At 38.3% G+C, this 14029-nt stretch overlaps 1 protein-coding gene across 1 annotated transcript; it reads right to left on the minus strand.

Annotated features, from left to right (window-relative positions):
* Window positions 1–4244: 4244 nt before the first annotated feature.
* Window positions 4245–13953, minus strand: LOC134818773 (translocator protein-like). Its single transcript, XM_063828417.1, has 6 exons — window positions 13903–13953; window positions 5831–5964; window positions 5450–5541; window positions 4984–5108; window positions 4594–4672; window positions 4245–4351 (listed from the first exon to the last, which is right to left on the minus strand). Exons 1-6 carry the CDS (start codon window positions 13951–13953, stop codon window positions 4245–4247), a joined length of 588 nt encoding a protein of 195 aa, XP_063684487.1.
* Window positions 13954–14029: the final 76 nt, after the last annotated feature.

Here is a 14029-nt window from a genome sequence, read left to right on the forward strand (position 1 = left end):
CGTTGAAATAATATAAATATAATTGTTATAATAAATATACATAATACCACTCTCAAAGGCCAATTTTTATTGGCCTTTGAGAGTCTTAATTGCTGATATAAATTTTTGACTGTCATGGTCAAATAATGAGATGTTGAAAAATCGCAAGCTAAAAAAAATCAAACTCTATTTTTCACACTTTCAATAACCCTGAGGCTAGGATATAGGAGTGGTAAAAAAGTCAAAAAAGTCATGATAATTATAAAAAGTAAAAAAATGCCAATAGTTCGTCCTTATTTTATGTCACCATTTTCTTATTTTGCCATAGTGCCATACTCACAGATCCTTTCACTGGGCATGAGGGGTCGTTCACATATTACGTAATCACTTTTTTGGTGATTCCCCCCTCCGTATAGTAATCAGTTTTACACGTTATAGCAATTGTGTTAAGATTACACCAGCACAATCATTTGGAACCCCCTCAGTGATTACGAAATATGTAAACGACCCCATAAAATAATGTTTAGTCGCGTCCTCCTAGCTCTTTAAGTTATGCATCTTGGTCGACATAAATGCCCTCCTCGTCTACACAGCAAGTTGGTGGTTGTGGAGGCGGTCCAGTCGGGAGATCTCGATCTTGCAGTCCTCCCATGATCATCCTCCCGGGTTCCTTTGTCTTTCTCCAGGATGTCCGGATCACAATTGCAACGAGGCAAGCCAGAACTGCCACCAGAATCACAATCAGTAGTGCTGTCGTCACGGGATGAGGATTTCCAAGTTTGGTCTTTTTGTCCAGTATTTGCGGAGCTGCTGTCTGCTTGTTGTTTTGGGTGATATTATTCTTTGTGGTTAATGGTTGAGCGGCGTTGTTCGATGGCACTCTGGTAGTCATGTTGGTTGAAGGTTCCTCTGAGTGGTGTTTCTCTGTCTCAGTGCAGTTGTTGCCAGCTGGGTTCCAGAGATAGTTGCCCAGACACTCACAAGCAGAGTGGTCGAGAGAGGCGGTGCTGTTTTCAGGACAATTTGTACAAGATGTGCTGTTCCGAACACTGAAAGTGTTCCCACCACATTCCCTACACTCTGTACCTTCCTTGTGTAGCCCTGGAAAGCAGACACAGTTACTTGAACCAGGGGCGGAGGTGGCTCCGTTAGGACACTGGGTACAGTTCACTGCGTTAGCAGCACTGTACTTGTACGCTGGACAAGGTATACAGTGACCCCCCGACCAGTACAGGCCAGCTTCGCAGGAACATCTACCCACAGTACCAGTTGCGTTTACACTGTTTGTTGGGCAGGGGGTGCAGCCGTTAGCAGTTGCATAGAAGTTTCCAGAGCATCCGCAAGAGATCTTTGTGTAATCAGTGTTCCTATCACAAGCAGTAGATGAACTGTAACTGCAAGTTGGGTTACAGCCCCTCAGGTAGAACATACCTGAGGAGTAGTGAGTGCGGAACGGATAGAGGCTGCCTGTGCTTACCGAAGAGACAAGTTTGTGGAAGCGTAGCTTTTTGCAGATCTGGAGAGAAGTACCTGTGTCGGGATACCAATGGTAAGAAGAATAGTCTCGACATACGTTTTTACGAGCTGCTCCGTTGATACTCACCAGTAGTAACCCTTCGTAGGAGCGCTCACTGTCTGTCTTCCATATCGTAAACTGTTCTGCTGCACCTTGGAAAACAGAACTTGCTAATTTTGAGGTGATATTGTTGCAATTTTAACTTAAAATCAGAGGGACTCTCTTCTTTATTTTGCAATTTAAAATTAAAAGGATTAATGGGTTTTAAAAAATAAATAAACTTACTCGCTATCATAATGATGCAGAGGAGGAAAACAAACACTTTCATGTTGAGTTGTTGACAAATCGAACTGTACGATGGTTAAATGACTCAAATCCTTCATATCATATTAATATTTAATATTATAGAGCCAGGGTGTCGATTATATTATTTGAGTAGGGGACATTTCACGGATTACTATTTAACTGTCGCTCATTGGCTAGAGGAGGTCATGTGACGCAACAATATCTGTGCAACGTCTCAAGTAACCCTGGATAGGTAGTACTCCCTATTGTACTTGAGATCACCTTTACATGGTTCGGAATGTCTCAATCTCATTGTCTCCTTCTGTACGGTTCTGAATGAGTAGAAAACTATTTTATATCCTTACCATAGTGAAGATGTATAAAGGAATGTGGTATTACTATTTGGTCATCGCAATGACTACAATTGCAAGCTAAAAAAAATCAAATTTCACACTTTTCACACTTTTACTCAAGTCATGACACTTTTACTCAAGTCAAGCGCTGATAAACGGTTAACGGTGAATTTTCATTATTCACACTTAGAGGCAACTTTTGGTACCAAATTTATCAAAATCAGAGACAACAAATTCTGTGCCAGCTCATGGCGCTTATTACATAGCAGTGGCGTAGGACTTTCTGAAAAATTAGAAATTTTCAGAAAATGTGTTATTGGACTGCCGATCTGGGGAGCAACCTAGGGCCCTCTATATATTCATGCCCATTGTAGGCTGCATCCCCGATCCCCGAGACTTCGTCTTACTTTCGTCTGGTTTGCACTCTCTCTTCATACCAAGTTACTAGCTAGGTAACAAGGTAATCGAGACAGTTTTCAACGTAACAACGATTTCAGCCGGTTCGGACAAATCTTTGTTCTACCAACTGAACAACAAATCAGTGCACTGCCATCTGTACGCGTCCTCACACACTGTTCTTAAACCAGAGTTAGCTTTATACCAACATAGTTCACGAAATATTTACTTGTATGTACCCCTAATCATCGAATTACCACCCAATTTCACGCTATTACAACTCCCTGCAACTCCCCTACAACACCGAGCTCTTAATTACACCATATATAGATGTGTAATTAGCTTTGCAAATATCACGTGCTAGATGCAGCTCTTAATTACGCCTTATATGGTGCGTAATCGGGTCTGCATGATAGCTCAATATCACGCGCTATATATCCAACCAGTAAACGCGCTCAATCGATATCTCGTGACTGTCACGTGACAGCTATCCAAGGAAATTCTCTATATGGCGCTTCCGGTGGAAACTAGGAAAGAGCTAGTTTGAGCCTTAAATAGGCGGGACACCGCTAACACTTAATCACTTCTACCGTCACTCAAGCAGGTGGCGGTCAAGCTGTAAGTCAGCCTGTGTGCGATTGCTAATCCTGCGATATCAGACACGAGCACACTTCACACATTCTGGAGAGCCTCCCTTTATGGGAGGACTCTTATGGAAATAAAGACCTCAGTAAAGAAGAATTGAAAAGGATTAATGGATTTAACAAAATAAATTAACTTACTCGCTATCATGATGATACAGAGGAGGAAAACAAACACTTTCATGTTGGGTTGTTGACAAATCGAACTGTACTATGGTTAAATGACTCAAATCCTTCATATCATATTAATATTATAAAGCCAGGGTGTCGATTATATTATTTGAGTAGGGGAAATTTCACGGATTACTATTTAACTGTCTCTCATTGGCTAGAGGAGGTCATGTGACGCAACAATATCTGTGCAACGTCTCAAGTAACCCTGGATAGGTAGTACTCCCTATTGTACTTGAGATCACCTTTACATGGTTCGGAATGTCTCAATCTCATTGTCTCCTTCTGTACGGTTCTGAATGAGTAGAAAACTATTTTATATCCTCACCACAGTGAAGATGTATAAAGGAATGTGGTATTACTATTTGGTCATCGCAATGACTACAAAGCCTATTGTATTGCTTTGCTATACATTGCATCCCGAATAAGTAAGATTTGTAATTTAACTCGGCCTCAGAAAGGCTTTTATCTTTAAGCAATTGGTAAAATTAGGATGAATGTATCAAGTGCAAAATTTAGATAACCGCTCAATATTTAAAATCAATTTGAAAATGCTGATTAAATTATTGCCAAAAAAAGTTCAGACAATTATAATATTTTACAGTTCAAAATACTGATAGTTAGATACGCCGCCAGTATCTATACTACTATTAGTATTTACTAATATATCTTAAAGTTTATCATTCCGCTGTACTGGGAACAAGGGAATAATCACAAGCAACGGCCATATAAGGGTCGTTATAAGGGTCCATATAAGGGTCGTTGAGATTAGTTAATTGAATGCTCACAAATCAGCGGAAGAATTCAGGTGGATGAGATTTCTGTGGTCTTCTGTCCGGATTTCTCATGCAGTAAAATTAAACAGGCAGGTAAACACGCCTGATCCAATCAAGTTAAAATCAATCAGCTCGACTTCTTGCTTTCTTCGTTATCTTTGTTTAAAAGCCACAGTTCTAAGTTTAGAGATCCAGCAAACGCTACCCAGGCTATGTACGGTGCAAGCAGGAACGCTGAAATTACAGAGTTGTTTTTTAAAATTCATTTATTATTCGATTCATAGCCTAAGATTATTTGGACCATATTAGTAAATTTGGGTAGAATCAAGAATGCAACACAAGATTCTACTAAAAATGTAGATAGAAAATTCAAGTGATTTTCTATGGCGTTAAGCTTTACAATTTAAAGTAGGTTTTAATTGCTAGGTTATTAAGTGTAACAATGTTACTAGTTACTACAAATGTTACTACTATACCTGCGCTCTTACGGACTCTACCAAAGAGAACAGCAGTTATTATTATCAGTACCCATAAACAGCACAGCTCTATAAACGCCTGTATTGAGCATGGTTATAAATATAACATGGTACACACTTTATTTTAAAAATTGTAGAATTTAAATGTGGCTGTAGTGTCTGACTGTACACTGTAGAGTATAACAGATAAAAACTGTGTAAAATTTAAATTTGAGTAGAAATATATTCAGAGAATCGATCGGGAAAGTCGGGTAGCATTTATATATCAATGACAATAACACCATGAACATCGCCATCATGATTATTGCAATATTAGACCGATGGATTATGAAGGAACTGAAAACATGTTTTGATATATATGTTATAAAAACACAACAAATCACTACTAACTGCCAGCAGGTCTCTAGCTTCCAAGTAGATGAAGACCCAGGAGAAGTTAGCCACCAGCTGTATTGTGTAGAGCGAGAGAGGTAACGCTTGCTTCATGAAACCTCCCCTTCTCCACACCAAGAACGCTGCAATTTTGAATATTCGGTCACGTGATCAAGTTCATGTTTAAAGTTATGAGTTGAACTTACTCGTGGAACAAACTAAGAACTTTGGCAGTTCATTCAATATGGGCAGAGTGATAACGGGAAGAATTTTAGATTATCAATAACAAAACCAATCCTGCAACAAACAAACAACAAACAACAATTAATGTTGTTGTTTGTTTGTTGCAGGGTCCTTTTCGCAGGGCTTTTTAGATTTGTATTTGCTACTGAACAGCTCCTACAACATCTAATCTACAACACCAGTTAAGGTGCAAACTGGATAACTGCGAAGACAGTATTTAATATGCACCACAAGTCACTACCTGCAAAGGACATGAGGAGGTAAAGTGCAGCCCAAACAGGACCAAACACAGAGTTAGGGGGTGTCCAGTCCGGTTTCTCGAGACCTTCGTACCTGAACGAGGAGACTGATTTAAGGTACTTCATGCAGCTCTGACCTAAGTTTAAGTGAAAATTTATCTATTAGTATTTGCCATGATTCAGGATTATATCATGTTGCAAATTTTAACTAGATGTTCAAGCTTAAACGACATTTTGATATGAGGTAAAAGAGCAATTTCTTGATGACATTTGGTTTGAAACAGTTCAATGAATAGAAAAGAATTTCCGCAAAATCGCAATCGAATAAAAATAACATTTATAATATTCTGTATTCTATCTTCAGTAAGCTTCAGTAAGCTTACCAGTCGTCCCCATCCTCAGCCATGGTGAGAGCGGAAGTTGCGAAGCCCCCTCCAAACGTAACCCCCACTATAAACAATAACACCACACAACTCTCCGACACGCTCGGGGCGTGCATCTTGGGGAAAAGAGGGTTCTGGAATAGCAAAAACTGATTATAATTTAACAAGCGGTGTGATAATTTTAGGTAATAAGACTGAGAAATCTAGACAGCTCAATTGAGTGTAGCTGAGAAGAGACAAAGAGAAGAGACAAAGTCTCCTAACAAGAGTATATAATAAGGGTATAAAAACTACAGCAGAGAGCACTAGTTGGGAGATGGTACGTATTTTCATAAAAGGGTGGAGAGTACCTACTAATTGGTTGCGGGTGAAAAAATAAGTCAAAACTGTAAAATTTCGGTCCTGGAAATTTCATCTTCAAAAACTGAAAATGGGACAGAGATTGGGACAACATGATTTTGCAATTTTATTCGGGATTTTGACTCCCAGTACCTCAATTTGGTTTCATACCATCATCAATTAGCTGACTAATTGGTTTCTGGGCAAAATGTTTATCCAATCTGTCAAATTTGTGTTCAGAAAATTTCACATTTGAAAATGGGACAGAATTTTGAAAATACAACTTTTCGTTTTGTTAAGCTTTCTGCTGTGGGCTTCCTCCGACCGAAATCAAACTTCCAGCACCTCAATCGTGTCATAGGCACCTATAGTTGACTTACTAATTGGTTGCAGGTGAAAAAATCAGTAAAAACTGTACAATTTTGGTCATGGAAATTTCATCTTCAAAAACTGAAAATGGGACAGAGATTGGGACAATATGATTTTGCAATTTTATTCGGGATTTTGACTCCCAGTACCTCAATTTGGTTTCATACCATCATCAATTTAAATTAGCTGACTAATTGGTTTCTGGGCAAAAAGTTCATCCAATCTGTCAAATTTGTGTTCAGAAAATTTCACATTTGAAAATGGGACAGAATTTTGAAAATACAACTTTTCGTTTTGTTAAGCTTTCTGCTGTGGGCTTCCTCCGACCGAAATCAAACTTCCAGCACCTCAATCGTGTCATATGGCACCTATAGTTGACTTACTAATTCGTTGCGGGTGAAAAAATCAGTAAAAACTGTAAAATTTCGGTCCTGGAAATTTCATCTTCAAAAACTGAAAATGGGACAGAGATTGGGACAATATGATTTTGCAGTTTTATTCGGGATTTTGACTCCAAGTACCTCAATTTGGTTTCATACCATCATCAATTAGCTGACTTATTGGTTTCTGGGCAAAAAGTTCATCCAATCTGTCAAATTTGTGTTCAGAAAATTTCACATTTGAAAATGGGACAGAATTTTGAAAATACAACTTTTCGTTTTGTTAAGCTTTCTGCTGTGGGCTTCCTCCGACCGAAATCAAACTTCCAGCACCTCAATCGTGTCATATGGCACCTATAGTTGACTTACTAATTGGTTGCGGGTGAAAAAATCAGTAAAAACTGTAAAATTTCGGTCCTGGAAATTTCATCTTCAAAAACTGAAAATTTTAAACTTTCCACTTATCATTTTAAACTTTCCACTTATCATTTTAAACTTTCACTTATCATTTTAAACTTTCATTTCGCCACCTTTTCTTAAGCTCTCTTATCTTTTTTAGATTACACCCTTATTTCAAGTTTTTATAACGGTTTTTTTCAATCATGTACTATAATGCTTATCTAAGATAATTTTTATCCGTTAAAGTTGTGACCTTTTACCCGTTTTTCTAGAACCTTCCTAACGTCTATGCTATTCATAGTTTAACACGTACATTTTATTTACCACGTGATAAGTTTTTACCGGCTACACTTTAGCTGTGCCCATATTTATCGGTTATGTCGAGTATCTTAGGGTACTTTTCTGGTTCTCCGCCACAGAATTCGGATAATAAAAGGACTTTATCTGATGTAAGTGCTAGTAGTTCGCCCTCTGACAAGGATGCTCCAAAACGTCCGAACTTAAACATCTCAGGCTCTCCTATCAAGACCGAAGAGCAGTCCATAGTTAAGCTAATAGAAACCCTGTTTAATAACTTTTCTAATTCGACTGTTTCCAGACTTGATGCCATCTCCGTTAAATTAGAAAGTTTTGATTCTAGATTAGATATTATCTCGTCAAAACTCGATACGTATGATTCCCGAATGTCTAGTATTGAGGAGAGAGCGGGGTCACAACAGCTCGAACTCACCGATTTATCAGACCGTGTCATTTCCTTGGAAAACCTAAATATTGAGCTTGAGGCGAAACTAGATACACTCTCAGGGTCAAACTCAGCTAACTTAGAGTCAGGATGGGAGCCAGTAGGTTCTCCTGAGACCAAAATTGCCTTACTTGGTGATTCTAATTCGGGGGGGAAAATTAAATTCGGACAGGGAAAGGGAACCCTAGGGGCCGCCTTACCGGGATCTGATACCTTTGTAGCTACGGTCGAGAATTTACCAGAGCCAGAAACATATAATGGTATATCTGATCTTATTTTAGCAGTAGGCACAAACAACTTAAAGTTAGATTCTTGTGTCCCGGAAGATTTGGCTAAATCTACTTTCTCCTACATAAAGAAAGTCAGGAAAGCACTTCCTTCATGTCATGTCTTTTGTCCCGGGGTTCTCCCATCTACCTCCCCCACAATCAACACCAGAATCACAAAATATAACTTTTATTTGAACGATATGTGCCAAAATTTGCCGAATGCATCATACGTAGATATGAAAACATTCCAAAGCAACAACGGCAAGCTGCTACCGAAATTTTCAGTCGGAAACTCGGACTCTTTTCATCTAAACGAAGCCGGTTTGAAGGTTTATTTTAGCCGGTTAAAATTTGCCCTAAGGGCCAGACATGGCCTCCCAAATATCAAACGGGTCCAACGTAGGTCAAGTAATTCTCCGACAACCTCTTAAAACCGGTTGTAACTCTTATATCACCCAGTTATTTACTAATCGTTTAAATTGGTATTTTTTATTTATAGGGCGTTTTCTCTGTAATTATCAAGTTATAGCTTACGAAGTTCGAGGGACCCCTTCATTTTAAAACTTTGAACATCTGCTTTACTGCTTAGTAATTGTACAGCGTGTGCCTATTCTTCAGGTGGTGGTTCATTGGTTCCGTGGTGTAGGAGCTATTTAGGGCTTATAGTTATTATCACTTTATCATTCGCTATCAAGCGTGCGTATCTCAAATTATATTATTGTGACCGCCAGCTTTATGTTATTGTATCCGTCAGCTCGATACCATTGACCTTAATAATGCTATATTTGCTCCATTCAGTCGCTTGTCCAGTTTAGGGAACTTTTAATTCATAATTTAATCCCCTCTCATTATTACACCTGTATATTACCGACTTCGAGAGAACCAGTTCTAAATTCTGGTTATTGTATGGATGTCTGATCCAATATTAATTTATTGCTGCAGATCCTTCTCCACGTGAGTCACATCTTTATACCACCTTTACCTTGTTAAATATGGTTATATGTACTATTACCAGGGTCCTTTTGGCTCGTCCTGATTTTTAGTACAGTAAAGTTATTCATTAAATTAAAGTTTTAAAAAAATTATATACAGGCTATGCCAACTAAAAACCACAAAAAAAATTCTGTTCGGTGTATAGCTTTAACCTCTCCACAATATATTGAGGCCATTTTTATTTTGTTCTAGATTTTCTGATCTTCTACCTGTTACATTTTCGGGTACACTGTCACAACTTCTCCTTGCGACGCGTTCACTCATGTTTCCTAGGTACAGTGTGTTTTACACCTTGCTACCTCGTCACCTCAATAATTGGTATTACTATTATTCCGATAATAACTGTTATAATAAGGGCGGGGCTAGTGTAGGTTGTAGTACAAACATGCCGTATCACTGTAGAGTCTATTTCTCTACGATCGTTTTCTGTGTTTCTATGTTGTGTGTGCATGTTTTTTGTGTTATTGACATTGTATATTCTCACGTTTTCACAACACCATCACCTTCATTTCTGGGGTTTAATTTAGGGGGTGTTAAGAACTACACCAAGGAAGGATGGGGCATTTTTCAGATTAACAATGACTCCGCAAAATAACAGCAATAGTGGGTTGGCATGCCCAAAAATCGGTTCTTTCAACTGCAATGGTATGGGAAACCCGATTAAACGTAATCTTGTCTTAAACTGGTTAAAAAATAAACCTGAGAAAATTATTTGTCTTCAAGAAACACACTCAACTCCTCAAGTTGAGAGAGAGTGGAAACATTCTTGGGACGGGGAGATAATCTTTAACCATGGTACTTCAAACTCAACCGGTATCGCCCTACTTGTTAAACCTGATGCTTCGAATCTCACTATTATTAACCATCGTAGCATCAGCCAAGGTCGCGCGACCCTTGTAGAAATAGAGTACGACTCTCTCAAATTGTGTTTGGTGAATGTATACTGCCCAAATAATGACGATGTGTCATTTCTTGAAAACATATTTTTAGAAACTCTCAGTCGTTCACGAGATGATCAAATAATTTTTGTTGGAGACTGGAATACAGTTCTGAACAACATGTTGGATAAGCAGGGGGGGGTCCGCCACCCATGCAAATAGTCGCTGCCAGAAATTCATTAATGATTGCATTAGCGACTATGGGTTTAGTGATATTTTCCGTCTTAACAGAGGTGCTGAGGCACGGGTTTTTACTCACTTTAACAAAAAGTACAAAACTCAGTCTAGATTAGATTTTTTCTTGATCCAAGATAGCCTAGTCAATCTACCTGTATGTGATACAGAAATAAGTCATGGCTATAAATCTGATCACAGCTACATCTCGCTATCCCTCCAGGGCTCTACTATTGCACACGGAAAAGGATATTGGAAAATTAACAACTCTCATCTCCTGGATCAAAATTTTATTAACGAAATAAAGAAAATCATTGACAATACTAAAGAGGATAGCTTCGATTCTTACGGGGGTCTTTGGGACGTTATAAAAATCAAAATAAAACAGTTCGCAATGACTTTTGGTAAAAAGAAAAAAAAAGAAATCACAGTAAAAAAAGAAAAGTTAAAAAAAGATATTGAAGATTGTAAAAAAGATTCGAACCTAACAAACTGTACAATACTACAGAAGAAATTATTTGAAGCAGAATTAGATTTAAATCATATTATAGATCAGGAGGTGAGAGGTGCAATTACTAGATCACGTGTGCAGTGGACAGAGGAGGGGGAGCGCTCGACTAAATACTTTTTTGGACTGGAAAAATCAAACGGCAAGAAAAAAAGTATTAGTAAACTGATAGACATCGAAGGCAATGACCTCACAGACCAGGATAACATCTCTAGTCACGTGGTTAACTTTTATCAGAACCTGTATAACTCAACTAACCCATCTCCCACTGAGATAGATAATTATTTAACCAGTAGCGATTTAAAGCAAATCCCACAAGAAATTACGGAAACTCTGGAGGGGCCTATCACGTTGCACGAAATGGATGCTATTGTCAATAAGTTAACCAACAATAAATCTCCAGGTTGGGACGGGCTTTCTGCTGAATTTTACAAAACTTTTTGGATGGATATCAGGCAGATCATGTATAACTCCTATTTAGAATCTATTAACAGGGGATGCTTGTCGCCCTCGCAGAGAATAGGTATTCTTACTCTTATTCCCAAGCCAAAAAGCCCAGTGGAACTTAATTACATAAAGAATTGGAGACCTATTACTCTGCTAAACATTGACTATAAAATCTTCACACATATAGCTAAAAATAGGATTATGAAGGCTATCCCTAGCATAATCAGCAAAACCCAGTCAGGCTTTCAAGCGGGCAGGAGTACAGCAGATAATCTTATTCTCATGTCAATGGTTCTGGAATCATTTAACAACGACACGGAACAAGAGGGCCTCCTTTTACAGATTGATTTTGAAAAGTGTTTTGATTCGGTAGAACATAACTTTGTCTTCAGTACTCTTGAAAAATTGGGTTTCAGCGAATACATTATTAAACTGATTAAAGTGGCTTTTCAAGCATGCTTTAGCTACGCCAATATTAATGGGTTTTTAAGCTCGCCTATTTATATTCTAAGAGGTCTTCACCAGGGTAGTCCACTGTCTCCTATTCTCTTTCTGATTGTGGCCCAAACTTTCTCGAATAAAATCCAGATTAATCCTAATATCAGGGGTCTTAACATATCAGGTGTGGAAATCTTACAGAGTCTATTTGCAGACGACACTGATCTGTTTCTGAAAGCTTCAATTGAAAGTGTAGAGGCGGTTATGACAGAACTCAGAACTTTTGCTCAGTGCTCGGGGTGTAAAGCTAACATCGACAAAACTAGATGTATTCCTTTAGGTCGAGCTCGTCTTAATACAACTCTACTAGAATCCCTTCAAAGTTTATACGGCTATGATTTTATAACAAATAACTTCACCGCTTTGGGTATAGTTTATATGAACGATGGCTCACTGATGGATATTGTCAACAGTAATTATAATGATAAATTGATTAAGGTTCAGTCTTGGATAAACCGATGGAGCAAGAGGGATTTGACGCTGATGGGTAAATGCACAGTCATTAAAACCCTTCTCTTTTCCCAAATAACATATCTTGTTTCTCCTCTCCCTCGACCGGATGCTTCCTTTATCAAAATCTTTGACACGGCTATTTTCCATTTTCTTTGGGGTTGCAAACGCGATAAAGTAAAACGTGAGATTATTACCCGAAATAAGGAACATGGAGGCCTGGGACTTTTTTATTTATCTGATTTTATTATAGGTCTCAAAACCAGCCTCATATCCAAGCTACTAAATAATTCCTTTCACCACACTTGGAAAGATATTATGATTATGCAGCTGAAATTTCCTGACCATATCACCATCTCCGTAGAAAACGGTCTCGCTAAAACCAACTGCCATTTTACTCAAGACGTCCTTAATTGTTACACTGAGTGGAAGATAAGTTCGGTAAATGCAGCCTTGGGTTCTATTGATCACTGCGTGTGGTACAACCAAGCAATAACCGACATCGGGGCCAAACTTTGGAACAATCATCTGATTGATAAGGGAATATTTTACATCTCAGATTTCCTTTCTATAGACCAAAGTACAATCCTTAACTACGATATGTTCATTAACAAGTGGGAGCTGTCTCCAAATACTATTTCCAAAACTGAGTACTGTAACATTATCATGGGGATACGGAGATATAACTGCCCCACTATTAACTCAAGGAATATTGAGTTTGTTGACTCAAATATAAAACTTAAATTTTTACATTCTGTAACTGGACAGGTGAAGGGAAGTAAAATTCGGGATAAAATGTACGACTCTATCTGCCCAAACGAGCTGTCCCCATTACGTCAATGGGTTATTGACCTAAATAATCAACCAATAGATTGGGCGGTCGTTCTTAGCAACCTATTTTTCTTAGTATCTAAAAATTTTAAGTTGATTCAATTTCAGTACAAGCTTTTAATGAGGATCACGACGTGTAGATACATGAGACACAAAATGAAAATTGTTACAGATACTCCCATGTGTAGCCTGTGTAACACATACTTAGAAACAATTCCTCATATCTATCTCCATTGTATCCACACAAATAGCTTCGTCACAATACTTGAAGACTTTATAAAAAGGAAAATCGATAGAAATTACAAAGACCCCAATAAAATTAATTTTATAGTTTGTAATCACACTTCACAAATTATAAATTATTTTAATATTGTTGCCAAATGGTACATTAGCAAAAGATTTCAGGCAGGGGACATGCCGATCTGGCAGGGATATATCAAACTTCTTAAACTTTCACTTACTGGAGACAAAATAGGCCACAAAAGTTCTATTGTGTCGATCTTGGCCGATTAGGGCAAATTGTCCACCCCATTTATATTGCTGTCTTTGTTATTTTACTAGCAATGGTTATTGTTACTATCTTACAGTACTACTAACTGTTTTTTGTAGTACATGCCCTGCTTCCTTCCATTCCTAAACTACCTTACAAGCTCTTCCTCTTTTACACCCTTTTCAATCACTTCATTTCACTCATTCACTTCATATCTTATTACCACAGTATCTGCCAAAACTAACATGGCCCATGTGGAAGGGGGCCTTGACGTTGTTGACCACTTGGCCCTGCATCCCAAGCTGACGGTCGGCCTCCACTCTCTAAAAACATACCTTCAGTGAAGGCAGATGGTCAGCAAATAGCGATGCT

Source organism: Bolinopsis microptera, chromosome 7 (assembly GCF_026151205.1).
Source record: "Bolinopsis microptera isolate Bmic1 chromosome 7, MBARI_Bmic_1.0, whole genome shotgun sequence".
NCBI classification, from domain to species: domain Eukaryota; kingdom Metazoa; phylum Ctenophora; class Tentaculata; order Lobata; family Bolinopsidae; genus Bolinopsis; species Bolinopsis microptera.